Below are 27997 nucleotides of genomic sequence, written 5' to 3' on the forward strand. Positions count from 1 at the left end.
TGATCCTACTAAACATTTTCCTAAGTCTTTTGATTCTAAAGCTTTCTGTCAATATCACCGTCACCCAGGTCATGATACTCAAAAGTGATATGATTTGAAGAATGTTATTCAAGACCTCATTTTTTTTTATGCTCAAGTTAATCACAAGAATGAGTCTATTGTGTCACCTAATAAAAATTTGTAGATTTACACTAATCCTTTGCCTTCACATTCAGTGAATGTCATTAATCAACCTTCTTCTTTTGATTTCCATATTCCTTGACGAGAAGATAGAAGAAGAGAATCATCTGGTTAATCATGTTTAGTTAGAGTCTCAACCTCTAATTTCTTCTCCACCTGATCCTCAACAAACACCACCTATTATTAGCTTTAGTTTGTCTAATATGTTTAAGGCACCTAATGGTCCTCTTTACATCACTACTGGAGTGGCTCATATTCCTTCTCATGGTACTTTGGTTGATCCTTACTCTATTGTGAATGTTTTCATCAAAGAATTCCTTTTTAATAAAGGGTTACATAGAGATACTTATGATTCAACTCATATATGGATTCAAACTTGTAATGGTTTTCTTTACTAACCTCAAGGTTCTATTGCTTTATCTATTACTATTTTAGAGAAAACTATTTTTACTACCTTTGTAGTTATTCCTACTTCTGATCAATTTCAAGTTAATCTTGGTATTCCATAGCTTTCTATCATGCAATTTGTTGTGTCTCCTATTCATAAATGTCTTGAATTTCCTTGTGATGGAGACATTGTTACTATTAATCATTCTCCTTATAAACCATCGTGTCCTAGAGATTATGTTGAGATTGACTTTTATTGGCCATCTCAACCTGAAAAACTGCCTACATATCCTAATCAACTTTATAGAAACTATCAAAAACATAAAGTAGCTAAGATTATGGAGCTTAGTCTTCCTAAGGGTTGTTTATCTCCACCTGTCTTGCCTATTTCATCTACACCTTCTACTTTTGCACATATTTTATCTTCTACATATATTCCTTCTACTATTGCATCTCAACCCATTGGTGTACCTTATGTGGAACCTATGGTTTTAAATCCTAATTGTTCTTCTATCCCTCATAAAATTATTCATAATCAACATGCTCATCAACCTTACAAGAACCGTTAAGCTAGAGCTAAGGCTCAAGCTCATTCTCTTTCTTCTCATCCTACATGTTCATCTCAACCTTTACCTTCCTTTCATCACACCCTACGTGCATCTTTGGAGGAGGTTCGACAACATAACAGTGTGCATTTGGATAAATATGATGATTATGTTTGTATTTTAGATTCTATTAATCTAGACATGGAATATACTTTAAATGATAGTAGTGATGATGATTTAATTGTTGTAGATAATGATTTTCCTACAATGTTTTCTATGCAACTTACAATCACTCCTAGTAATGAGCATAATGACCCTCAAAGTCCTTTCTTAGCACTCATTGTGATTCCTACTATTATGGATATGGTTCCTCTCACAAGTCACCATCCTTCCCCTAGAATTTTAGACCAAGATGGGGGCACACGAAATGCTTGACATGAACTCCATCCATAATGGTAGTTTTTAGTGTCCTTTTGTTATGTTTCTCTTGTGTTGTGCTTCTATTTTTATTTTCCTTTTGGTTGCTTTAAATGATCCTTATTGCTTTGTTGAGTGCAAGGAGATAAGGTGATCACTTTTTCATCTACATTCTTCTATTTGTATCTCTCTTATTCTATTGTGCATGTGCTATTGTTTGTATTAGTGGACTTGTTTAGTCTTCTTGGTTACTTATGATATGATAGGGTTGATTCTTTTTGGTCTACATGTTATTGGCCTAAAAGGACACTTCTTTGTATATCTCTTTTGTGTTGTTTCCTCCATTGTTTTTTAGTTCTACTTCCTTTGGGGAATAATGATATTTTCATACTTGACATGACATTGCATGTTATCATATGATCTTATTGACCCCTCAGTTAGTAGATGCCTTTTGTGATCTATATTTTTATTGTGCTCATTTCCCTTGATATGTGTCTCCTCTTGAGGGCATCTCATAGTGGAAAAATTCTTTTGTGGATGCATTTACACTTCCCTTAAAGCTATTTCTCCTATTAAGATGTTTATAATTGCTTTTAATGTGGGCACATACACTCTGCTCATCCTTTTTCTAGGGAAAACAAATACATATTTTGTGTATATCTTGGAGTACTTCAGCCTTTGTGTTTGGTATGATTTATAAGGTATACCCAAATCTATGCATTTTTATCCCCCCCCCCCCCCCCCCCTCTCTCTCTCTTCTCATTTTTAGTTTCCAAGAACTCTAGATAGTTCCTAAGGGCTTGGTCACTTTTTGAATCTCTCTCTAAACACTGACAGTTTGGGAGGCTTGGTCCTTTTTCTTACCCTTCTTTTGACTACTAACACTTTGGGAAGTCCAGTCTTGATCCCATAAGGGCACACACATTCTTATGCCTAGATTGTCATTCGATTATTCTTTTTGGGACATGGAGTTCCCTTGAAGTTGAATCCCTCGATGGATTGGCTAGCATGTCACACACACTTTCTAAACCATTTGGTTAATCTCTGAAGGGTTGACTAGAATGCCACAAACACTTTCTATACTATTCAATGCCATCCCCATTTTTAGAGACCTTTCCACTAGGTTCTTCCCTTGTTCCTTTTCCTTATGTGGTTCACAATAAGGCACATAAACCTTGTTGGGAAAGCAACTACACCCCTTTGTTTTGTAGTGCTTATCTCTCTTATTTTGAGTCTAGATGTGATAAGACTCAAGTCTGATAGGGGCTTTATGATTTCTTTCCTCTTTAGTCATTATAAGATTTTCTCTTGATCTACTTTAATGTGAGTTTGAGGAAACTTGTACTCCCTCTAAATTAGGGGCTCAATGTACCATCTTAAAATGGATAACTTTCCTTTTAAGACTATTGAGCTCCCTCCTCATCATGATTCCCTATTTGGACCATGGATATGCCCATGCAAACTCTTCTTTTCCTCATTTTCCTATTCTCTCTTCCATATTTCCACCTAATCTCTCTAGTATCTTCACTAGCCCTCTATGACACCCAGGACCTGTCCTCCTAGACCAGGTTGACCCAAGTCAACCTAGTCCTACTAGGTTGACATAGTCTTGGACTACGTCAACCCAGGTTGACCTAGTCCCCTATAGTTTTGGATCTTGGAGCCTAAAATTCCTCAAGGGGTTTAATTAGTTTATGACCATTATCTATTCGAATTGTATTATTTTTCTGTTAAAAAACACATATATAATGAGATTTGAATGCTTCATTTTCATATCTCATCTCTATCATTGTTCATGCACTCGATCTATTTCTCTGTAGTGAAGATTTACGCCTTTTACATTCAAGGAGTTCAAGCATTTGAGCATTTTTTGAGCATTCAAGCAAGGAGATTCCTATCAAGCATTAGAGAATCCATTGTGAGAATTTCCTCACCGAGATCTAGCATATTTTTATCCATCAAAGGAAGAGATCTGCATTGAAGCATTCATCCTCTTCATAGATGCATATCCATATCCATGGCACCATGACAGAGTTATGATAGATCCATTGCAAAGTGTGGAGATATTCAACATTCCCAATTCAAGATCTAAATTACATACATGTGTGGAAGGTGAATCCTAACATTTATCTTGTTCTTTATAGTCCTTTATATTTGCATTTCTCATTTACAATTAATTCCTTAACCTAGGGCTTGACCAAGGCAAACCCAAACCCCCAAACCTTTCTTTTTTGTATTGATTTACAAGTTGGGAGCAAAAAGAATTACAGATCTAGAACCTATGGTTCACAATTTTTCTAGAGTCATAAGTTTTGGAGCCATGTACTACATCAACCTAGTTATAGGACGTCCTTCCATCTCGACCTAGTCCTTCAGTCTTGGATTTTGGGGAGATTCAAGGGTTTAGTTCCTTTTGTCATTTCATTCAAAGATTAGCAAATAGAAGTTTAAAAAAAATTCAAATCCAAAAGTTTTTGAGAAAAAATACACCTTCCTCTACATATTTCAATGTGAGCCTTTTACTTTTCATTTCATTTCATATCTCTATACTAGATTTATATCTTAATAGTGCTGATTGTATTCACATAGCATCTAGATTTATATTTCTTAAGCAATTAGTTCAATTTCACATTCGCATGATCCTATCAAGGGCCTAAGAGAGTCTATTTCTTTATATTGCATTCCTCTTTACAACCTGGATTTAACATTAGCATGCTTCTTCCTTTGGGTCCTAGCTAATCTAATTTGTTACATAAGTGGAATCATACTTGGAAACCCTCCTCTTTCTCTCTTACACGCATATTAATGGCTTGGTGCCTTGTAAAGTGCAGGTCTACATCCTTTTTAAAGTGCTTCCATTTTACCACTGAACATTACAAAAATGATAGAAGTCATCCACACATTAATATGAATGATGTAGAGGCTCACCACATTTATTTTTGTTTCCACGTCCCACTTTAGAGCACTTTGAAAGGCCATCAAATGTCCTCGAAACTCAAATGCCTTGTGAAAAGGTGATTTAATCAGTTTCCCTGAGCATAAAAAACCTTAGTCACATGCCTATAATCCATAGTTTTGACAATATTTATAGTCTTGTTATGCAAAGATAAAACCCTAAGGGTGATAATGAGTAGGAGATTTTTTTTATTAGTATCCATGTAATTAATTTAAATTTTAGTATAAGCATTTATATAATTCAATAAATAGTTTAAATAGCAGATAAACATAATATAAATAATAAATAAAAATATGAATGATTCAATTGAATGGAGCGAGAGCAGGTGCAACCGAGGTTTGAACGTTGGGGTCAACGGTCACCTACAATAGACAGGTGAGTACACCAAAGGTTCACAGAGTGGAATCCAGGATTCAAACACCATGAGGGATGGGCATATGATGAGAAAATCAATAAAATATGGCCAATGAATCGGTATAGGTGGAATGGGGGGCAGAAAGAAAAACCTTACTATCAAAACCGCTGACAGTTTTATCCACCATAGAGAAGACAGGATGAAGCAAAGAAATGGGGATGGAGCAAGAGAGGGAATGGAAATGACTGGTTTTATAAAAAGTTTGATAAGTTTGACTACTCCAGAATTGCCCACAAGTTTTACAGGCCGAAGCAGCAGGAGAAAGCGGCCATGGGGGGGAAAGATGCGGTGGAGGAGCACTCTCAAAGCAAAGAGGACAATGCCACCTATGAGGTAATGTCTATAATCTGCATCAGTAATGAAAACTAGCTAGAATTAGTTAATGAAATGAAAGAGAAAGCATTTTTCTTTAAGTGGTTAGGGCCATGGCCGTCAGTTTCTATTATTAGGTAGGGGAGCTGATCTCTATGGAGGGTAGAATGTAGATTCAAAACCCTAGCAAATGGATTCTATTTGGGAATAGCACCAAGTAGATCTGATAAAGATGGCATCTTGAGAAATGGCCCCTATCTCCTAGAAGGAAAGGGTATTATTTTTAAAGGGGTGGACACCAAACTTTGATCCAAACAAAGAGAAGCTACAATCATTACCCATTTGGATCAATCTCCACAACTTACCAGTAGAATATTGGGGAGAAAAGGTGCTGGAGGAAATTGGAAACACAATAGGAGAATATGTTAGGTCAGAAATGGTCCTTAATAAAGTTGACTCTTCCTCTCATCCAAGGCTACTGATCTTGTTAAAGGAAGGGAATCCATGCCCGGATTATGTAAAACTAAGCATGAAATATGGGGTTTGGAAACAGCAGGTAGAGAAATGGTAAGGTGAGGATAAAAATTATCCAGAAGAGGTATCCTGGAACATCAGCAGCAAAAAAGGGAAAGGTTTGGAGGTAGATAAAATCCTAGATTTCTTAGAGATGGGAGAAGGACAGAAGCTTCAGGCACAGATCCCCAATGACCAAATACCACAAACATTGAGGAAGAAATTTAGGATCCTTCAGTACAGTCAGAGGTTAGAGATATGTAGAATAGAGAGGAGGAGGAAAGGGTTAAAAGGGTCGTAGAGAACTCCACCCAAAGAGTACTAGAAACCCCATGGGAAGAAGAATGTGAACCAAGGGAAATGGAGGTGCAGAGAAACTTTTAGGGTATAGAGGGTGACCAGCAAGGGATGAATGACAACCCTATAAACCTAAGAAGGTATAGTGCAAGTTTTGTAGAATCCATAAATAATAAGATGCAATCCCCAGTAGGAGGAGTGAGTGGAGGGTGTGAAACACTGAGAAATAAGGATCTAGAAGGTAATGATGAAACAGTTTTTAAAGACATTGAAGTCTCTCCGGAAAGAAATCTAAGTGATTCTTTTGAGGAAGCCCTGGATAGCGGTAGTGGGATGGAGGAAATGGGTTTACCTTTAGAAGAGGACCTAATAAATGACCTTGGATTAACAGAGATGCTAGAAATATAGGCAGAGAGATCTTTAGAACAAACAAGCTCCAAAAAGCAGAAACCGAATGTTGGAAGCCAAAAAAAATGAGGACCAAAACCAGTCAAAGTTAAGCTGGCAATGGCGGGAAAAGATGCAAACCAAACAAAAAATTTGAGATCGAGAAAAGGCTTGGCCTTTTCTCGGGAGCCATGAAAACCCTATCATGGAATGTCAGGGGCTGCAATGCCCCTGACAAAATTCGATTGATCAAAAGGTGTCTTGATCAATCGAAGCCAGATTTAGTTTTTCTTCAGGAAACCAAGATAAAAGAAAAAGATTTTTCTAGCTTTAAAAATAAATTTAGGAGATGGGAATGTTTGTTGACAGGGGCTCAAGGAGCTTCAAGTGGATTGGCTATACTTTGGAAGCCTGAAACAATCACAATTTCGGAGTCTAAGTTAAATGCAAATTGGCAATGGGCAAAGATCTTTGTTAAAAACCTACATTGGTCATTTATGGTGATAAATGTGTATGGACCAAATAAAAATACTAAGAAGATAGAGTTATGGGAAAAAATAGCTGAAAAAGTATAGGAGTTTCCAAATGAGGTAACAATTTTAGGTGGGGATTTTAATGCCATTCTAAATCCGGAAGACAAAAAGGGAGGCAAAGGATGGATTTCTGAGAGTCAAAAAGATTTCAGCAACTTTGTAAATGACAATGGATTAGTAAATATAAATTTCAAAAAAGGTGACTTCACGTGGACAAACCGAAGGGAAGGTTTTGTGCATATAGCAGAAAAGTTGGATAGGTTTCTAGTGGCAGGGAATTGGGCTGAAGCAAATTGGTCATGTGATGCAGAAATTCTACCTTACCAGGGTTCAGATCACTTTCCCATTTTTCTTCGAATTCAAGATGAAAAATCTCTAGATAGATGCCCCTTTAAATTTGAAGCAATGTGGTTGAAAGCAGAAGGTTTCTCAGACCTGATTGCGGATTGGTGGAAAAATACCCTGCCAAGGAAAGGTAACAAAGCTTTTATTTTCTTTAAAAAGTTGCAATTTCTAAAAGAGCAATTAAAATTCTGGAATAGGGAACACTTTGGTAATATCTTTGATAAAAAAAAAGGATATAGAAGTGAAGTTAAAAACTTTAAGTCTCAAAGTTATAGAAAGTGGAATGTTTGAGGATGATTTCAAATTGGAGAAAGGGCTTGAAAAGGAACTGGAGGATTGCTTAAACAAAGAGAAAATTTATTGGCGTCAGAAATCTAGAGAAATATGGCTAAAAGATGGAGATAGGAATACTACTTTTTTCCATAATTCGGTAAAAGTAAGGTGGGCAACAAATAAAATCTATGAAATAAAAGATATGAATGGAGTTTTAAAGACGGATAGTGAAGAAATAAAACAAGAGGCTATAAATTTCTTCTCAGATAAAGGATAGATGCCAGAAAGGGACAGTGCTAAGGTTGAAGAGATGTTGAGTGTTATTCCGACAGTAATAACTAGTGAACAAAATAGGGCCCTAATGGATCCAATTACAGAATGCGAAGTCTCTCAAGCATTAAAGTGTTTAGGAGGGGACAAAGCCCCAGGACCGGATGGTTTTCCAGCTCTGTTTTTGCAGAATTTAAGCTCCATTTTCTTGAAAGACTTATAGGAAGTAGTGGAGGAGTCGAGACAAGGAGGTTTCATTCTCAAATATTTTAATAACACTTTTATAGCACTGGTGCCAAAGAAGGAAACACAACAAACTTTTGAGGATTTTAGACCTATTTCATTATGCAACATAGTGTATAAAATCATATCAAAGGTGAAGGCAAACAGACTCAAGAAAGTATTGTACTCCATTATTTCAATAGAGCAGAGTGGGTTTCTTCCAGGGCAATCGATTTTTGAAGGAGTAGTTGTGGCACATGAAGCAGTGCACACCATCCGTGCTTCAAAAACTCAAAACATGATGGTAAAATTAGACATTAGGAAAGGAAATCATATGATGAGGTTAATAGAAGTTTCATGCTGGAAGTACTAAGCCGATTTGGGTTTAGTAAGGAATGGATTCAATGGGTGAAAAGTTGTATTCAAACACCCAGGTTCTCTGTACTGGTAAACGGAAGCCCTCAAGGATTTTTTGAACAGGAAAAAGGAATAAGACAAGGCGATCCTCTGTCACCTTTCCTTTTCATAATAATGGCAGAGGTGCTAGGAAGGCTGATCCAGAAGCAAAGGGAGCAAGGTGCATGGAAAGGAATCAAAATCATAGCAACAATTGAATCCCTCACACATTTGCAATTTGTAGATGATACTTTTTTAGGGGGAGAAGCCAGTATAGAAGAAGCAAGAGTGATGAAGAACACTTTAGAGCTTTATGGGAAAGTCTCGGGGTAGTTTATTAATTGGAAAAAGTCAAAAAAAAATTCTTCAACACTCCTTATAATATGAGATTTAGGATCTGCTGTATATTGGATATCAAATTGGGGTTAATGCCAAACAAATATCTAGGCATCCCTTTTTTTGCAGGAAGAAATAAGGCAGACTTATGAGACAAGCTTATAGAAAATTACCAAAAGAAAATGGAAGGTTGGCGGGGCAAATGGCTGACTTTGGCAGGCAGAATACTAATGCTTCAAACATTGATAACAACAATGCCAATTTTTGCAATGATGTGTCTTGAGATTCCAAAGAAAGTTATTAGAATCTTGGAAAGGAAAATGAGGAAGTTTTTCTGGAATGGAGTCAATGAAGAGAATAAGATTCCACTGTTAGCTTGGGAGAAAATATGCAGACCCAAAGAGGAAGGAGGTGCTGGTCTGAGGGATTGGAGCTTTATGAATATAGCACTAGGAGCTAAATTAATCTGGGTAGTCTATGAAAACCCACACCTCTACTGGGTAAGAATTCTAAAAGGTAAATATTTAGACACTATGGATAACCACAAAATTTTAACAATCCGAAATCCTCCAAAAGGATCAGCCATATGGAACTTCATGTTATCCTGTAGAGAGGTATTAATTAAGCATATTACATGGCAGATAGGGGATGGGGGAATAGCAAAATTTTGGGAAGATTTGTGGAATGGAATGGAAGTTCTAGGGGAAACTATAAGGAACAATGAACTGAGATCCTACTTTAAAGAAAGATAGGGTAATACAGTAAAAGATTATATGACTGAGAAGGATGGTCTTGTAGGAAAGGAGTGGTGCTGGAAGGATGTATCGCGAGAGGAACTGACAGATGCACAGAAAGAGCAAATGAAACAAATTTTTAAGGTCAGGAATGTGATGCTAACAAAGAAGAAGGATAAAGTAATTTGGTGTGGCTCATTATCAGGTAAATACTCAGTAAAACTAGGCTACAATCTACTAGCTGAGACATGAACGAAAAGTTTCTTCTCAAGAGACTTATGTTGGAACAAAAATATTTTGCCTAAAGCCGGGGCTTTTACATGGTTAGCTTACAAAGGAAGAATTCTAACAGCTGAAAGATTAAGAAAGATAGGGATTAATGGACCATCTAGATGTCCTTTATGTGAGAAACAAGAGGAAACCATTAACCATCTTTTAATTCAATGCCAATATGCTAAAAAATGCTGGGATATAGTTCAATTCAAACTAAGTTGGCAAGGGCCAAGAGCTCAAACGATAAAGGAAACCTTGGATGGATGGCCAAGGATAGCTAGGAAATCAACTTTATCAAGTATATGGATAGTAGCACCATCTCTGATAATCTGGGAGTTGTGGAAGGAGAGAAATAGGAGAATCTTTAGAGGAGAAAAAGAAAGTCTGAGGAGATGCATAAGCAGAATCATTAATGCAATAGAAGAAACAGTTAGTGTGTCAGCTACAAGGAAACAAGCTATGAAAATTCCATTCACACGACATGATAGACTAATACAGAATACTTGGCTGGGGATTAGATTCAAATCACCTTCAGGAGCTTTGGTAACAAGCAGAAGCAAAACAAAGAAGAAGCCAGTTGAATGGGTTACTCCACAAGAAGGCTGGGTCAAAGTGAATTTTGATGGAGCAGCAAAAGGCAATCCAGGGGATTCAGGAATCGAGATTGTTTTTAAAGATGACAGAGGGCACCTTTTATTAGCAAGAGCGAAAAAACTCCCATATGGAACAAATAACATAGCAGAATGTCAAGCAACATTACTAGCAGTTCAAATTGCTAGAAAGGAAGGGATAAAAAAAATACATTTGGAAGGGGATTCTTTGATCACAGTGCAGGCTATATCTAAATTGAGCGCAAATGCATGGCATCTACAACCAATTATTAATATCATAGAGCAAGAATTGAATAACTTTGAGGATTTTAAAATAACGCATATAAAAAGAGAAGGAAATTAGGAGGCCGACATGCTCTCAAAATGGGCTATAACAATGAATGAGGAGACATTAAGGATTGAAAAGATTAATTCAAAAGGTACACTTTTTAACATCCTAAATTGCAAGGAATAAAGAGGACTGTCAGCAAATGATGAAATTGACAACTCAACCCGTCCGATGAATCCTACGAAGTGTGCGAAATCTTTTAAGTAGGGTGCCCGCAGATAGTTTTAATGATTCAAAAGAATATAATTGCCTTTAAAATGGCATGGCATATGTCATTTTTAAGTGAAAATTTGAAGGGAGATAGAAATTGTAGAAGGAAAGGGTGAATATCAGAGATGGAGCCATCCTTCACTTTCAAAACTCAGCGACAGCAGAAGGCTCTATTCGGGCGAGTCGCGGACCATAGGCTAAAGAAGATGGTAAAGTGCGCATCGTAGGCTATGGTGGACGCATTGCAAGACACATTGGGCCCCCTTTTTTAGGATCCAAAGCACCGATGGAAAGCACAAGTTGATATAGCTACAATGACAATGGCCTGGGGCTTAGAAAGTGTAGAGCATGAAAGAGTAGTGGAATGGGTTATGAAGGATTTGTTTGAAGAGGAGTTAATCCCAAACATGGTTGGAGTGGGCTCATCCTGGCTGGGCTTTCAATTTATTGAAGGGTTATGCAAATGAGGAGGAAGGCAAGGAGAAAGGAATCTTACCATTTGTGAACTGGCTGCGGGGATATAAGGAGAAAGAGGCATATGTGAATGAGCGCCGAGTAGCGTGGAATGCCCTAAAAAATGCAATCATGGAGGTCAAGGCGGAGCACCAAAATGAGCCCTTCAATGTGATGGTGCCAAGGAAGCGGTGGTCGGAAAGAGGGGCTAGCAGAGGGCGTAGGTAAGACTTGATGGAAGGTTTTTTGGTGCTGGTGATAGAGGCCATATCCTTTTTGTCGCCTCCAGACATGAACGATAGTAGATAAAAGGGTAAATGGAATCTCAATTTTTTTTGGCTCTAGTTGGTGGTAAGGAAAACAAAAGATGAAGGTAGCGATTGAGGGGAATCATCCAAAGGCAAGTAGTGCAGCAGGGGAAGGTAGAAAACGTGCGAAGGATACATTTTGAAATGGTTGGGTTTTGCCTGAAAGAAGGTGGCCCCCTGTAGTAGATGTTGTCTAATATGAAAAGTTTGTAGTATGCAATTACTTATGTTTGAATATCTAAAGATTGGTAATGAAATTAGATGGCTATAGTGAAGAAATTTTTTGTAAGAAGGGAGGAAGGTTTAGACTCAATGGTAGAATGGTGAACCTTGGAAAGGTTAATGTATGAAGACTATGTAATTTCCTTTAAAATAAATAACATATCTTATTATCGATCAAAAAAAAGAAAAGAAAAAATATGAATGATTCAAAGAGTTAATTATTATTTCCCCTAGTGGTGTTAATGGTGCTCTAGAGTTGTTTGAAATATCCCACCATTGGAGATAGGGTTTTACCTATTTTTGCATATTCAAAGGTGCATTTTGCTCCATTCTATATAATAGAAGCTCTAGTACTATCACTAGTAAGAAAGGGATTTGAAAAAATATGTTTAATGCAAGCATGCCACTCCTTAAGAGCGATAATGAATCCTTGGTGTCACAGTTGTAGTGTAAAAAATTTGGAATTTTTTTGGATGGATAAACATCCACCAAAGACTATACAAGCTAGAATAAGTAGGTCATTCATTGACAATATATGATAACAATGGCCATGATGAATGAATTGATGTGGGTTTCCATCAAATGCTATCAAAATAATGTAGGTGGTTGTTATGTGGAAAGTGCCTTCTAGGAGAATAGATGACACTTAGGGGGAATGGGCACAAAAGTGTTCCAGGGCTAGGGTTTTAGAAAGCTGCTCAAGCAGTGCTTGGAGATTCACAACCAATTTTTGGATTGTGTAGGGGGGTCATGATTTCCATTAAAGAAAAATATAGCAGTAGATATGGTTTTTGAGGCTAAGGCAAAAATAACTTATAGTGTCTCATTTTTTCTAAATTGGGTGTTATTGGGCAGTTCAGGGGCCTCTTACCAAGCTTACACGATCTTAATTCTTAGATTTCAGATCACTGGGAGCCCATAATTTTTGGTTATATTAAAATATATCTAATGGCTAAAGGTTTTTATTATTATTATCTTTGATAATCATTAGGACAAAAATAAGGTTTTGCGTGAGCATTTTTGGAGTTGACAGGAGAAGTATTGTCTGATTTTGAAACCTTGACATTCTTGAACTTTTCTTAGCTACTAAAAGTTTTACAAGTTCCCTCTATGGGTATGGCTACCTAATATTCCTCTTCATGTTTAGTTTGACTCTCTTTTAAAAGTAGTTGATAATTCTTTAGGTGATTTTTTGATGGTGAATAAGGATTCTAAAAATCTTCTTCATTCTACTTTTTCTCGTACCTTGGTAGAAATGGATGTTTATTAAGGGCTCGTGTAGAGATTTCAATCAAAACCTCAAAAAGTTGCTAGACTCAATCTTTGGACTATGAAGGTGTTCCCTTTAAGTGCAAAAGATGTTTTCAAACATGACACATAATTGTACAATGTGGAAAAGATAAGAGGTCTAAGGAGGCATCATGGTGGAAGGATGTTTCTCAACAACACTACATAGTTGAGAAAAAGGAATTGAAAAGAAAAAGAATTTTTCTTTGGTTGTTATTGAGGATAGGATGTAGGTGTCTCAAGGGGCACATTCTCAAGATGCTTATCCAATGGAGAACCTTGATAAATCTGGTTTGGTAGGTCAAGCAAGGGGGATTCCTCAAGTCAACGAGGAGGGTATGCTAGAAGGAAGAGAGAAGTGTACATAATTGGGGAAAAAGTGATAGTTAGATTCAAAGCATGTAGGAAATACATTAGAAAAACCTCAATGGATATATCTTCATAATGATAAATGAAGGTGGCAAAACATGAAGAAGGATGACATACGGTGAAAGGAAAAAAACTAGAAAATAAAAGAACTTTAATATGGTTCTTCATGCTAATTTAAAGGGGAACTCAAAAGCAGTTCTTAGTTTTAAATGTTTTAGATTTTTGAGATCTCTAATTTATGGGTTGCTTGTGGTATTCACTATATTGGGTAGGCAGTACTCATGCTCGTTAACACCCTTGTTTTGGGACAAGGTTTTCTTGATTCACTTTTAATAAAATGAAATCACTATTGTTGAGCAAAAAAGGACTTAATTATTATTATAAATTATTTTATATCACTTAAAAATATTATTATTATATAAATAAATATTTTCTAATATTACATTATTATACTATATTATAATATAATAGCACATTTATATATATTATTAAATCTATGTAACCTGCTACACCTAGAATATCAAAATTGAGAATATATTATCAATAAAATTATTTTAAATTAGATTAAATAAATTTAGATTTATTTATGTGGTGTTGAGTATAGATTTAACTCTTATTATAATTATAATTAGATAGATTTTGATTAATTTTCTTAAAAGTATACGTTTTGACCATAACATTTTTAAAATGTATTTTGACTCTTTTTTTAAATTTTATTATATATAATCATAAAATAATAATTCTTTTTAAAAAAAAAATTAATTGCTATTATTTTTATCTATCTCTAAATTCATAAAAATAAATTTATTTCAATATTTACAACACTATGGTGAGAAGTACTAGTTATTTTGTGACATTTTTTTGATTTGTGACATTTTTTAATGATCAAATCAACATATATTTATGTTGTGAGAACCATAATATGGGAAAAATATGCAATGGAAATGACTTGTGGCAAGGAAACTACCCATTCCCTACAATTTCATCTGATTCAACACTTTAGGGAGTTTTATTGGTTCAATAGAACCACAAGTTAATTGAGGCTAAAACACACGTCTTTACCTCGAAATAAGCATCATTAAAAAAATCCTATGACTACACACACATGTGAAACATTAGGCATACTCACACCATATAGAAAATAGTCAAAGATATGCATATATGCTAACTAGATACCACGATAATTCAATATACAAATATACCACATGCATCCCTTAATACTTAGTCATGAATCTTTATGCTAGTATAAAATTTCATTAAGGACACATCAACAATAAATTGAACCCATTGCCAATAGCAATAGAACCAAAAAATATAAACTAGTAGTTGCATGTTTTTGTACATGTAACAATAAGCTAATAGGAGTGATATGTTTGAGAACCAAAAAGAGTGGAGATAATTAATAATGAGGTTTTGACAAAGAAATAGACAAAAACCAAAATGAAAGAATAAAACATGCTAAGTAAAACATTACATTGACCCAACTGACATAAATAATTACAAATTAAATTGTAACAATAAATTAGAAAGCAAATTGTCATTAAACTAAATACATATATTTACTTCCATAATTTAGAATTTTATTTTATAAAATATTGATATAAATTTTTAAAAATAAAATAAAATAATATATATTTATTAAGTTAGCTAAATTGAAGTAACGAGTCCATTGTATGTGGACATGTAAATGATAGAAATTAGCTAAATTAAAGTAATGAGTCCATTGTATGTGGACATGTAAATGATAGAAAATAAAATTTACTTCATTAAAACTTAAGGAATTAAAACCATCACTCTAAATTAATATAGAAAATCACTTTCAGCTGATCAAAAAAAATATATAGAAAATCACTTTTGTAACAAATTTCTAAAATTTTAAATTCTTCATAACTAGTAACAATAAAGTGTGTGATGTCTACATGTGAGAATCTTTTCTTTAGAACAAAATCAAAGGCATATCGAATAATTCTACAATATTATTGCTAATAACATCCATCTCACAATATCTAATAAAATATTTAAATTGCTAACATCGTCCTTTTAATAGTATCCAATAAAATATTTCAATAGAAAATAGAATCTCTCTCGTAGTATCTGATTAAATATTTACTAAATTGTAGTAACATCCCCTTAACAACATCTGATTATTGTTAATGATGGAGTCCAAGGTCAAACATAAAACATCTCAAGTAAGAATTCAAAGGATTTTTGGCACATCTCACACTTCTCACACATAACACATTAATAGATTATGTATTGAGAGAGTGAATCACGACCAATAATGCATGAGCATGTGTCACCTCTCCCTTCTTGAATTTATCCTTCTCTAAAGCACAAATGATGATGAATTTTAAATAGAGGATGATGGAGAAAAGATTTGTGATAGATCGTCCCATCTCTCCATCTACTACGAAGGACATTGCTAAATCCTTCAAGTTTAGTCTAGTGCAAATGGATAGTAAAGCCATGGATGCAAAGGGACATTGGAGCATAAGTGGAAAAGCAGGGGAAGGGGCTAAGTATAACAACTATAGATGAATATGGCGAGATGATTAGTGGGAGGGGAGAGGAAATAGTGCAACTATTGTGCCAAAGTGCTGAGGAAGAAGTGTATAATAAATTCATGGGTGCACTAACAAAAGCCAACACCATTCTTTTCGCCTACACTATCCTTTTGTCAACACCTTTTGTATCCAAGTCATCCCATAAACATTTTATGAACTCTAAAAACTTGTAAACATCACAAAAATAGAGGTTCATGATGTTGCACATTTCCTTTCTTAGGATTTTGTATTCTTTTTCTTCTTGGAAAATCATTTTGTGCCTATGATTTTTGACTCCTTCCCAATGTACAAGACTTGCATGACATTTTATACCTTTTTCAAAGCATAATTTAACTATTGAAGGAAATCAAACATCTTGTTAATTGGACCCACACACAAATATTATATCTCCACTGAGAAGTGCATCCTTTTCCTGTGATCACTGGAGAAATTATTTTAAGAAAATGTTACACAAAAAACCTAGTTCTACATTCAAAACCTATAACCTAAAAGATGTCTTAAAATTAGAGAAATGAAGAAAGGTTGAAACACAGACGGTAGATATGAGTAGCTAGGTCAGGATATTGGATATGTCGCTTCTCTTCCCGCTCATGGAGTCGCACAAGGGTGATATTTGCATAAAAATAAAGATCAATAATCAAGATGAAAACACCATTATAATATTTAAGCGTCCCAAATAAATATACATTGTTCAACTCAACCCCTACTTATACCATAAAGTATTCCAAAAATTTAAATTTCTACAAATTGAAATTAAATTAAGATGCATGTGTGTAGGTAGCTAAGCATGCCACTAACAAAAGCTATCAAAAATCAAAAGGGTTTAAGTTAAATTGAATGGACCCATAATGTATTCCACAAACTCAAATTTCACCAAAGAATCAAACAATTTTAAATTTATTTGAAATGCATGAACATCGTGCCCTCTGACGCATTCAGATCCATAGATGATGCTTTACATGTGTCAGACTCCTCTGGCTCCTCTAAAATTCCATTAAATTAAGTTATGTCTTCCATTGTTGCTCTTTTTTTATTTTGAAACATAGATTTATATGTCTTTGAAGGACAAAACAAGTTTAAAAGGAATGTTATGACACAACAAATCTAATAGAAAGGAAAAAATTAGATACCGTAGATAACAATAAAAAGAAATGAAAGAAAATTAAAATAATTAGAAAGTAGTTCAAAATGGTTGGAAATAAGTTTTTAAGGCATGTGATGACAATTTCCCAATGAAAAAATATAAAATCCAGGAGCAAAGCTCCCACAAATAGGCCTATCGGCTTAAAAATACAAATTTTAAAGACATTAGATATCATGTTTGTTGTAGTATAGTTTCAAAACAAATTATAATCCTTATTTTACACATGAACATATTTTATTATGGAAATACAGGTTCTTTTTAAGAACCTGTTAGAGGTGATCTCATAGAAAGATTTAAATAAATGCCTTAACAGATTTAAAACAAACACAATTCAACAAATAACCATAACAAGAAGTTGTGTTATCTTATTAAAAACACTTAAGAGACTTACTCTTAATAATGTTATTAAAACTATTTGAAATTATTTTAGAAATACAAATCAAATGATGTACATTAATCTCTTTGTGCATTCAACTTTATTATTCGTTAATTAATTAGTCCTACTTATTTTTCTAGTGAAATAGATTCATTTTAGTTATTTTATTCAAAACAAATAGGATCGGTTTTATTTTTTAACCAAGATAAAATATTTTTTATTTTGTTGCTTTAATTAAGATAAATAATTATTGATAGTTAAATTGTCTTGTAAACAATGTTAACATTGAAAACTCTATCAACATTATAAGAGTAGAAAATGTAAGTACTACAGTATTCCTTGAGACCAATTACCTTCAAAATGCTACAAATATTCCATATAACATTCACAACCTTCACCTTGATTGTTGGAGTAATTAGATGTCTCAACTTTTGATGATTGGAAGTATAATTATTTCTTTAATATTTATTTAAATATGTATATCCAATGTTCTCATTTTGTGAGAGTAACACTAAAGAGTTGTCATCTTACATGTGAGTTGGCAAAGATAACACATCTCTATTTTTTAGGAAATAGGAATCAATATGTTTTAGATAACTAAGTCAGTATGAGAAATTGTTATTACAAGTGAAGTTGTGAATATAAACACTTTGTATGGAAAATGAAGTTCACATGTATGTATGTGCCTTGTATGTTAAGTGGACACCTTTAATGTGTAGTGTACATAGGGAAAGTTTAAGTTTCAATGCGCAGTTATTAAGCAAGGTGTTTGAATATTGATTTGATATCTTGCATGCATGTATTCAAATAGATGTTGTCACACAATCTTGTTAGATGTACCATTTTTGAAGTAGCTACTTTATCACAATAAACTATTATATATTTAGAAGTAATATAATGTTGTTAGATTTATTCTAGATTCAATACTTGTATTCTCTTAAAAGAAACTTGGTGTGCAAGAGTATGCAACTAACAGTTGCACGCTTTTATGCATGCAATGGTGTGTTGGTAGAAAATTAGATGTTAATAAATGTCAAATCCTAATATTAGAGCACTTTTAGTAATGGTTATTATCCTAATAGATTATTGTAAAGCTTAAATAAAAATATCTATATTATTTTTATTGAAGTTGATGAAAGATCAACCCCACAACTCCCAAGAATCACATGCATGCAAACACCTTTCATAGAAAGATAGAAGCAAAAGCTGTGGAGGTTGGAATTCCTAGATCCACAGAAGATGAAACATTTTTTATATGCAAAAAAAGAATTGCAAATTATATTGAGTTAATGAAAATTATTAAGAGAGATCAATCCTTATTAAAGGAGATCAAAACCCTAAAAGGTAACTAACCTAGGTTGCATGATAATTATTAATAGAAAAATTAATTATTATATGCCGAAAGTTTAGCTTAATTAAAGTAGAGATAATAAGTGACCTAATAATTAAATAAATATGATTTAATTAATAAGAAAATACTTTATTACTCTACCACCCCTCATAAGATAAACTTAGGGAGTAGCTAAAAACCTAGAAATTAATACTAAAAGTAGATATGGATCTCAACAACAAAGCCTGATGAGGTACCCAAGCACAACCAAAACTTTGAAAATAGGAGAAATAGAGAAAACCACATGGAAAAACCCCTACCCCAAAAAGAGATGGAAATAATGTTGAAAGAACTAGCGAAGAACCAAAGAAGCCTCCAAACAATAGAATGTCCCACAAGATAGGAACAAAAGAGATGATCATGTAGAACGCCACTGAAGCATGTAGAAGTAGCAAAGATCTGTAAGAAGTAATTGTTGATCTAAAGAACCTCCACTGAAATAGAACTTGGCCAAGTAGAGAAGAGTGTAGGGCCCATTTGTTGTTGCACCAAAAGCCATGACTGTTAGTGAACATGGAACACCACATAATTAACCACTTGTGGGCAGGGGAGCGCGTCGCATCACCCAATAATCTCCCCCTCGACGCGCATACCAGGTGCTTACGCGGGTCGGGAAGGCACCGGGGAGATTTGAACCCATGACCAAGCCAAAACCAGGCTCTGATACCAATTGTAGGGCCCATTTGCCATTGCACCAAAAGCCATGACTGTTAGTGAACATGGAACACCACATAATTAACCACCTGTGGGCAGGGGAGTGCGTCGCATCACCCAACAAAGAGTATTATCTACATGATTGTTCTCAGAAGACACTACACGAATCAAGGAGGTAAATAAGACAAACAACTGAACTCGAAGATACAGATGACATAAAACACCAAAGCCTAAAGAGATGATCAATCGAATAAGGAAGGCTACAACCAAAGTAGGAACAAAAATAATATTGTCTATATGGAATTGATCCATCTCACTGAAATGCATAACTACCCAGCCACTGCATCCACCTAGTACATAAGAACAAATATTGAATGTGCATAGTTCACTCCATCGAACCAAGGAAGAATAAGAACCAACATAAGAACACCCCCTAATGCAGACAAGGATGAGATGATAGGCAACTAGAAAAGTGGGCCAAAAGAACTACGTGTCAAGGAACCATGGTCAAGATGCACAAATGAAAACATATGTGTGTACTGAGGTGATCAATCTCATACATGCTATAAGGCTAATGTCATAGAAGGAATACTCACTAAACAAATGAAGATGACAAATAAAGCTAAAATATCAACCCCCCATGACACTTTAATTAGAGTAGTGCATGTACAAAAATGATACAAAATATAATGAATCACAAAAATACAGTAATCTACATGAATGCCCTCAGATGATACTACTTGAATTAGAAGGGTAAACAAGGCAAAATAACCGAAACAAAAATACAGATGGAATATGACACTTTATCTTTGTGCATTTGAAAGAATGCATACATTAGATGTCTATAAAGACTAGAAGAGACATAAAGCTAATACAATAGACAATACAATCCATGAAAAATCATCTCAAGCAACAAAATTGATCCCTAGACGTAAAATAACCAAGATATCCACCATAATGCAAATATGCAAAAGACTAAATATAATGTACCTAGAGAAGAATCTGAAAAAACAACTAGCATCATTAGAAAGAGCTTTGGAAGACTTTTCCAACAATATAAAGAATTCCCAAATTGGAGAGCACATGCTTAAGATATGTCTCCTGGAGTGCAAAATAGAATCCCTAAATTTGACTACATAAATAGACAACCAAATAGCATCAAATGTCCAAACAACATGCACCAACATGATGGGCTCAAAAAGAGCTTTATGATGATATAAGATTTGTCAAAAAATACCTCTATATACCCAAGATATGACCAAAAAACCATCAATAGCTTTTTTATGACAAAAAAACTCAAAAGGATGACAGTTTGAAGGTCATCAAATTTTCACCCCCGATTTGATGACATCAGCACCTATGTGCATGACAGTACCTTGCTGTAGCATTAGTACTTGTTGACATAAGCGTCCTTTGGCACTTTAAAAAAAAATGATTTTCTTTAAAAGCATGCACTTTTTACAATAAAAAGCCATGCATTTTTCCAAATAAAGTTTTTTTAACTTTGTGATTTTTAAATTAGTTTTTCAAAAAATAAATATCGTTGCCTTAGGAAGTGTGCCTAGATCTAGGGGCAAATTGTTTTGCCTTACCAGTTAATTGTGTCCAAATTGGATAAATTTTATATGGAAATAAGGTTTTTGGGTGCTACAAATCCAATAGTGAGGTCTGTTTGGGCTCAAAGTGCACTGAAAAAAGTGACCCTGTAGATCCAATACAAAAAACCTCTAAAAAATAATAGATTTGGAAACTAAAGCCAAACCTCTCATGAAGAGAACAAAGGCATGAAATTCTAAAGCTCTGATACCATATTGAAGTTGATGAAAGATCATCCCACAACTCCCAAGAATTACTTGCATGCAAACACCTGTCACAGAAAGAGAGAAGCAAAAGCTATGGAGTTTGGAGTTTTGAGGTCCACAAAAGATGAAACATTCTTGATTTACAAAAAAATAATTACAAATTGTATTGAATGAATGAAATTTACAAAGAGAGATCAATACTTAGAAAAGGAGATCAAAACCTTAAAAGGTAACTAGCCTAAATTGCATGATAATAATTAATAAAAGAACTAATAATTATATGCCCAAAGTTTAGCTTAAGTAAACTAGAAATAATAAGTGACTTAATAATTAAATCAATATGATTTAATTAATAGTAAAATACTTTATTACTCTTATTTTTTTATAACTTATTAGATTTAATCTAAAATGTACTAAATAAACAATTATAAGGAACTATATATATAATTAATTAATTATTATAAAAAATTAAAAATGTTATTTGATTTGTTGTATTATGGAGCCTAATCAAACTCAGAGGTTAATTTCTCCCCTTTATTTAGTATAATTTCCCCCCGCAATATTACTAGGGGGTTTGGGGGCAGCGTCCCCAAGATGGGGTCAAGGGATAGGACCCCTTGCGAGGCCCTAGGGTCCATGAAGCCAAAAATGAATTGACTATTGTAAAAGGTGTCGATTGTTATTTTTTTGTTGGATGACTTATAATAGCCCTAATTTTGTAAGTAGCAAAACTTTGTAAAAGAAAATATAAAATATAAAATGATAGTTTAAATAAAAGGTAAATTAAATTTTATAAATAAAATTATATATAAAGAAATTAAACTTTTATAGCTAAATTTAGAGTGCAAAAATATTCCAACATTGTGCTTAAATTGATAGGACAATCTGAATAAAGTGTCAATTATGTGCAAAGTTCTCTCCCCGCTTTATTTACATGATAAATCATTATTGAAAAAAAATCACAAACAATTGAAGAACAAGAAATCAACTAAAAAACACTTGTTTGTAACAAGTGACAAAAATTTAGCCTTATAGGCAAATACAAATATAGGTGGTAAGAAACAATACATGCAACAAATTTTTACAATCATATCAAATTAAATATCAAGCATTCCCACTAAAATCTAGTTGCATTAATCTTTTCGAGCAAAATCTAATTTGTATCTTTAGATAACATCACTTATTTTTTAGAAACATAGAAAAAATAGAAAAAAAAAAGGAAAAAAAAATGGAAACGTTGTAATTATTAGTTTTTTTATATGCTGAAAAAAGAAAGTTTAAACTTTTTTTTTAGATTATGAAAAAAGAAGTTAAATTTAATTAATTAATTTTTGTACGTCATTGAAAAAAATACTTAAATTTTAAGAATTAGTTTTCTAGAATTCATTGATTTTTGTACATTTGAAAAAGGAAAAAGGAAAGTTAAATTTCAAGAATTCTTCATTGAAAAATTATAAAATTGATAAGGTCTTATAACTTTTCTATCAAATGGGAGAGCTCCCACAATAAGCCTATCGACTTAATAACTTCATTCAAAGAAAAAAAATTGACAAAAAATTATGTACAGTTTTAGCTAACTTACAATTGTCTATTACCATATGTATATCATTCTTATTTAAATATTATTTGATTATTTTAATAAATCAAATTTCAATATCATTATTACACCTTGCATTATGAGATAAGTTAATGCATGTCATTTACATTGGATCACATTAAAGAGTAATATGAATCATTTGTATGTATTAAAAATTAAAATCATAATTTTGATATTTCATATAGTAAAATAATTCAATGTTTTTCATTTATACCAATTTAGTGAAATTTTTATATTGAGAAAAGTAACAAAATTATAATGTAAAAATAAAAAAAAACATAAGATATAAAATATAACTATCATTAATTTTCAAAGCTTTTCAATAGTTTATATTAATCAAAGCAATCTTTACAACTTTATTCTTGAATACCTCTTTTCTTCTTGTAAAAAAAAAACATGTATTGAACAATCCTTATGAAGAGACCTTTATTGTTGAAAATTTATAAATTTATCAGCAACAATGAAACATTTTAACTAACAAAATTTGAAATAAAATAAAATAGAATAAAACATTAAAGATAATTTGAAATTACTGTGAGAAATCTGTGTTAGGGGAAACAAGAATGGAAAGATTAACTTTGAAAAATTGAGGAAGAAGTTTGACATTGTTCCAATTGATACCATTAGAGCTCTCCTATTGCAAAATACAAATGCATGCACTTTCTCTCGCTTCTCTCCATTTGTCATCAAACAAGCAATACTCATTCAACTATTCTACAAGAAAAACAACCTAAATGCAAGAGAAATGAATGTTTGAGAAGCTCAATGCAAACATAAATGAAAATGTGTGAATTTCATAGGATTGTATTGAGTTTATATAGATTTTCTCATTTAATTCAATTGGAATAAAAATTAATTTAGTCTTCAACTTTGGTATTTGGATTTGGATAGTATGTCACTTTTTTGCAAGATTTACTCCAATGATTTTTAAAATGATGACAAATTACTATGTTAGCAAATTATGGCATGTTTACAAATTATTTTAGAAATGATGACCACTTGCTATGTTACAAAATCACCAGAAGAGATAATTTTTGGAAGAGTCTTACAACTTTTCTGACAATAAATGTCATTTTTGGGAGCAAAGCTCCCACATAAAGGCTACCAACTTAATAATTATTTATTGTAATGAATTATATTAATGTATTAAGCTCAAGTAGACTTGAACCCACAACCTCTCAAATGAAAGGCTCACAAGTTACTTTTGTATTGTAGGCTCTTGCCTAAGATTCATTTCAAAAAAAAATTGAAATAATATTATTTATTCTAATTTAAGAAACATAGAGAAGATAGAAAGAACCTATTATTCAAGATATTTAAAATATCTAAAAGTGACCATTGCAATATAAATAATCTAACTTAAAATTTGGTTTTAATAAAGATTGCAACAACCAAAAAAATAAAGTGAATTATGAATAACAATTTTTAAAAATCATATGTTATAGACCAAATGAAAAACTTACACTTACTAATCTTTTAAAAATAAATCTACATTTACTATTTTCGATCTAATATTTTTAATTAAAAATTAAATTAAACTTATACCTAGATATATATGAAATCTTTCTATATTGTTTTCCTATTTTTTTGTATGCAAATTATTTATATTCTAAACATTTTTAAAATATTTTTTAAATTTTTTTGATCGGTAAAGAGCCGAAGACTTGATTGATTTTATTAAATAAAATAAAATTACATCAGCTTGACTCTATTCAGCAAGCATTGGTAGGAAAGAATGAAGAAGAAAACCTCTAGTCTCGCCCGGGAAAAAAGTCCTATATAATTACATCTTAAAAGGGTCATACCCCACTAAGAACATAACCTATCATATGAAGTTTCAGATTACATAAACTGTCATGTAAAGTTTCAAATTACAACATAGCGAGGGGCATACCCTTGTCAATATAATATTTGTTATGAGTAATAACTTCCAATGGGAATATCTAAAATCGTGAAATCTGATGTCCATAACTACTTCTAAGCACATAAAACTTGATTGATTAGCAAAGTTAGTATATAAATAGCAATCATAGGAAATCCACCTAAATGGAACCGAAAGAAGAAGAATCCTGTACTCAAAAGAAGATGGTTAGTAAAATTAAAAAATAGAGTATTGAATAGTCAAGATTCCTCCAATCTTATGCAAAACACAAAACAAAGTACAAAAGATCTCTTGAAGAAAACACTCAAGCTACATCAACCAAAGCCCTAACTTCTAATAGAGATCTCTAGGGAAGTGCAAGATGGGTGGAAATTGGATTCGATTAACCCTTACCACCAGAATCCAATTTGTAATCCAACTGTCAATCAAAGCTACTCTACCATACCAATGTCACTAAATATGGATAGAAACAATTAGTCCAAAACCTTCTTCTATCCATTTCAAAACTAGCCACTAAGAGTGCCTGATAGAGATTAGATCTAAACATTGACCTGGAGAAAAAAGCTGACCCATTACCCAGCCCTATATGTAAGGAAACAAACCTAATCTAAGGCTTTGAAAAAAATTATCTAATTTATCTACAATCAGGGAACGTGTGGCTAAATGATGAAGTTGTATCCCTTCTTTTAATCGGGTTGAGGTCCACCAACTCTTAGCTTGAACGGTTACATGCTCATCAAGTCTTAAATTTTCATAACACTTGCCCTACCTACAGAGTATCTCTATATTGAGACAACTTAGACCTGAAGTGTCTGAAACCTAATCCCATCAAAAGGAGCTAATCAATGAAAAGACATCAAAACATAATGCTAGTAAAGAATAATGAAAAGCTAACTTAAACTCAAATTTAAAAAATAGACCTTACAGATGTAAAGGAGATAACACTGTCATAATTGCCATTAGAAACAGAAAACCAAAACACTTTAAAGTCCAAACATTCAAATGAAGATAAATAGACAAACCCATATATATAAACATACTTCATATATTAAACCAAGTATTTAGTACAATTTAGAAGAGAGTATATCTATAGTTATTTACAAACCAGATCTATATACATAAACTACGCCGATACAGTAGAAGGTATATATTATCCTTTTTCGAACATCTTAATAGTTTTGAAACTGACTGCAACCACCCAGCCTACACATCATTCCTTATATATCTACTAATTGCCAAACCCTAACTATGCTTAACCAAAACCTACAAAACACCAGAGACCACACCTCATTTCCAGACCACCATGATGACTTCAAAAATGTCATTGGGTTTCTCAACCTAACATTTAGGAGGAAATTCGAAACTAGTCTTGGCCCTACTAGATTTTTTGGAGTTCGGTGTGCAAAATTCAAGGACATCCATGTTGTTAAAGTTTACTTTTGGTTGTATGTATGCCTTGGACAAAGTGAGATAATTCATCAACCATTCCCTATTTTCTTCAGCTAGGATTCCTCGCCAATGGAGCAGAAATTGGATACTAGCCTCCATTTTCGGCCATTCCCGATAGAAAGCTACACTCTCCTGAATTACCAGAGACGGACACCGAAATGCAGTTGCCAATTCAGGGTCACCCAACGATAATTTCATATACTTCTCTGATAGTGGGATACATAATTTATCGTCAATACTTCTAATAGCTTTCTCCAAGGCCTTCCTCCAAGTTGGGATGAAAATATCAGAGCATAGTCTTATAATGGCCTCAACTTCCACCTTAGCCCTTATCATGCAGCTGATGAAGGAACTGATGATATCACTATTGGTCCTCCAGGTGAATTGATAATCGAAGACCCCTTCTCCGATGGCTTTGCTAATGGCCAGTCGAGACATGTCATCTACCAAATAGAATATCCTGTTCCAACGTTCCTGTTTTACATTTCCACGAAAAGCCATAGTTTGAATTTTGGTTGCATGAAAGAGATAGATATTAGTTTCCATCTTTAAGAAATGAGGTCAATAATCAACAAAGTGAGCCTGAGAACCCATATAAAGACAAAAGAAGCCTCTGGAAGGTGTAATCGATGATGTCATCCTACTTTAACTCAGCATTATCTTGCTTGGTTCCATTATGATGAAAACATCATTGAATAGACCAAAGCCAACAACACATTTATAAAGGCTAATTAAGGACCATCCCAATTCATGATGGGGAAAGAATCTGCAAGTGAACCCTTATATGAAATGAGATATTGTAAACATTATTAGCAAATCAAGACCTACCGCGTGATAGTTAATTAGACCACTTGATACATCTAATAAGGACCTAACCCAAGGAGAAGAGATAAGACATATAAATAGAATAATATATTTGACTATCTATACTTACAAATATATATGTATATCATTAGAAATATATGGGATATGAGCCTATATCAATTCGCATGCTACAAACTTATGAGTGGTTATGATGAAGAACAATATCAAAGAACTAATGAGAATTATATATATATAAGTTTGAAAAACTGTATATGATGGTATATATGAGTATGAGAATGAAACACTAAGTGTGTGTGTGTGTGTGTGTGTGTGTGTGTGAAATGAGGCAAAAAAAGCAAAACTATGTAAATACTTGAAGAAGAGGGGAGTCAAATAAGAGGTCACAACCAGAGTAAGCCAACCATCATTTTTCTGGCAAAGGCGAATGGTCCTTAATGATAACTGAATTGACCCCATCTGCCCCTAAATTTGCTAAACTATCCACTTTCTTATTGCCTTCCCTATAAATGTGACAGATCCTGTATTATGCCAACTTGTCAAGAAGAGCAAGGACCTCATCTAGATTGGAGTTGAGTACCCAATTGGGGGTTTTTCATTTTCTAGTAGCGTTTAAAATGATTTGAGAATCTCCCTCAATAATGACTTTGGTTAATTTTAATTTATGACATAATTGAAGTCCTTTTTTCAAAGCTTCTAATTCCACAAGATTATTAGAGTTAGTCTGAATAGACATAG

The 27997-nt window shown here is 33.4% G+C and overlaps 1 protein-coding gene across 1 annotated transcript; it reads left to right on the forward strand.

Annotated features, from left to right (window-relative positions):
• Positions 1 to 4795: 4795 nt before the first annotated feature.
• LOC149534267 (uncharacterized) lies at positions 4796 to 7837 on the forward strand. Its single transcript, XM_089805996.1, has 4 exons — positions 4796 to 4860; positions 5125 to 5233; positions 6985 to 7417; positions 7563 to 7837. The coding sequence occupies exons 1-4, from the start codon at positions 4796 to 4798 to the stop codon at positions 7835 to 7837; spliced, it is 882 nt and encodes a 293-aa protein (XP_089662122.1).
• The last annotated feature ends 20160 nt before the right edge of the window (positions 7838 to 27997 follow it).

Source organism: Cupressus sempervirens, chromosome 10, assembly GCF_028749045.1.
Source record: "Cupressus sempervirens isolate cs-2001-9-10 chromosome 10, ASM2874904v1, whole genome shotgun sequence".
Lineage (NCBI taxonomy): Eukaryota > Viridiplantae > Streptophyta > Pinopsida > Cupressales > Cupressaceae > Cupressus > Cupressus sempervirens.

Coding starts and splice junctions, on each gene's coding strand:
- LOC149534267 (XM_089805996.1), top strand. CDS start 4,796: ATGGAGCGAGAGCAGGTGCAACCGAGGTTTGAACGTTGGGGTCAACGG. Junction 5,234..6,984: donor AGGACAATGCCACCTATGAG/GTAATGTCTATA, acceptor GAAAAAGTATAG/GAGTTTCCAAATGAGGTAAC. Junction 7,418..7,562: donor AAATACCCTGCCAAGGAAAG/GTAACAAAGCTT, acceptor TCAAAGTTATAG/AAAGTGGAATGTTTGAGGAT.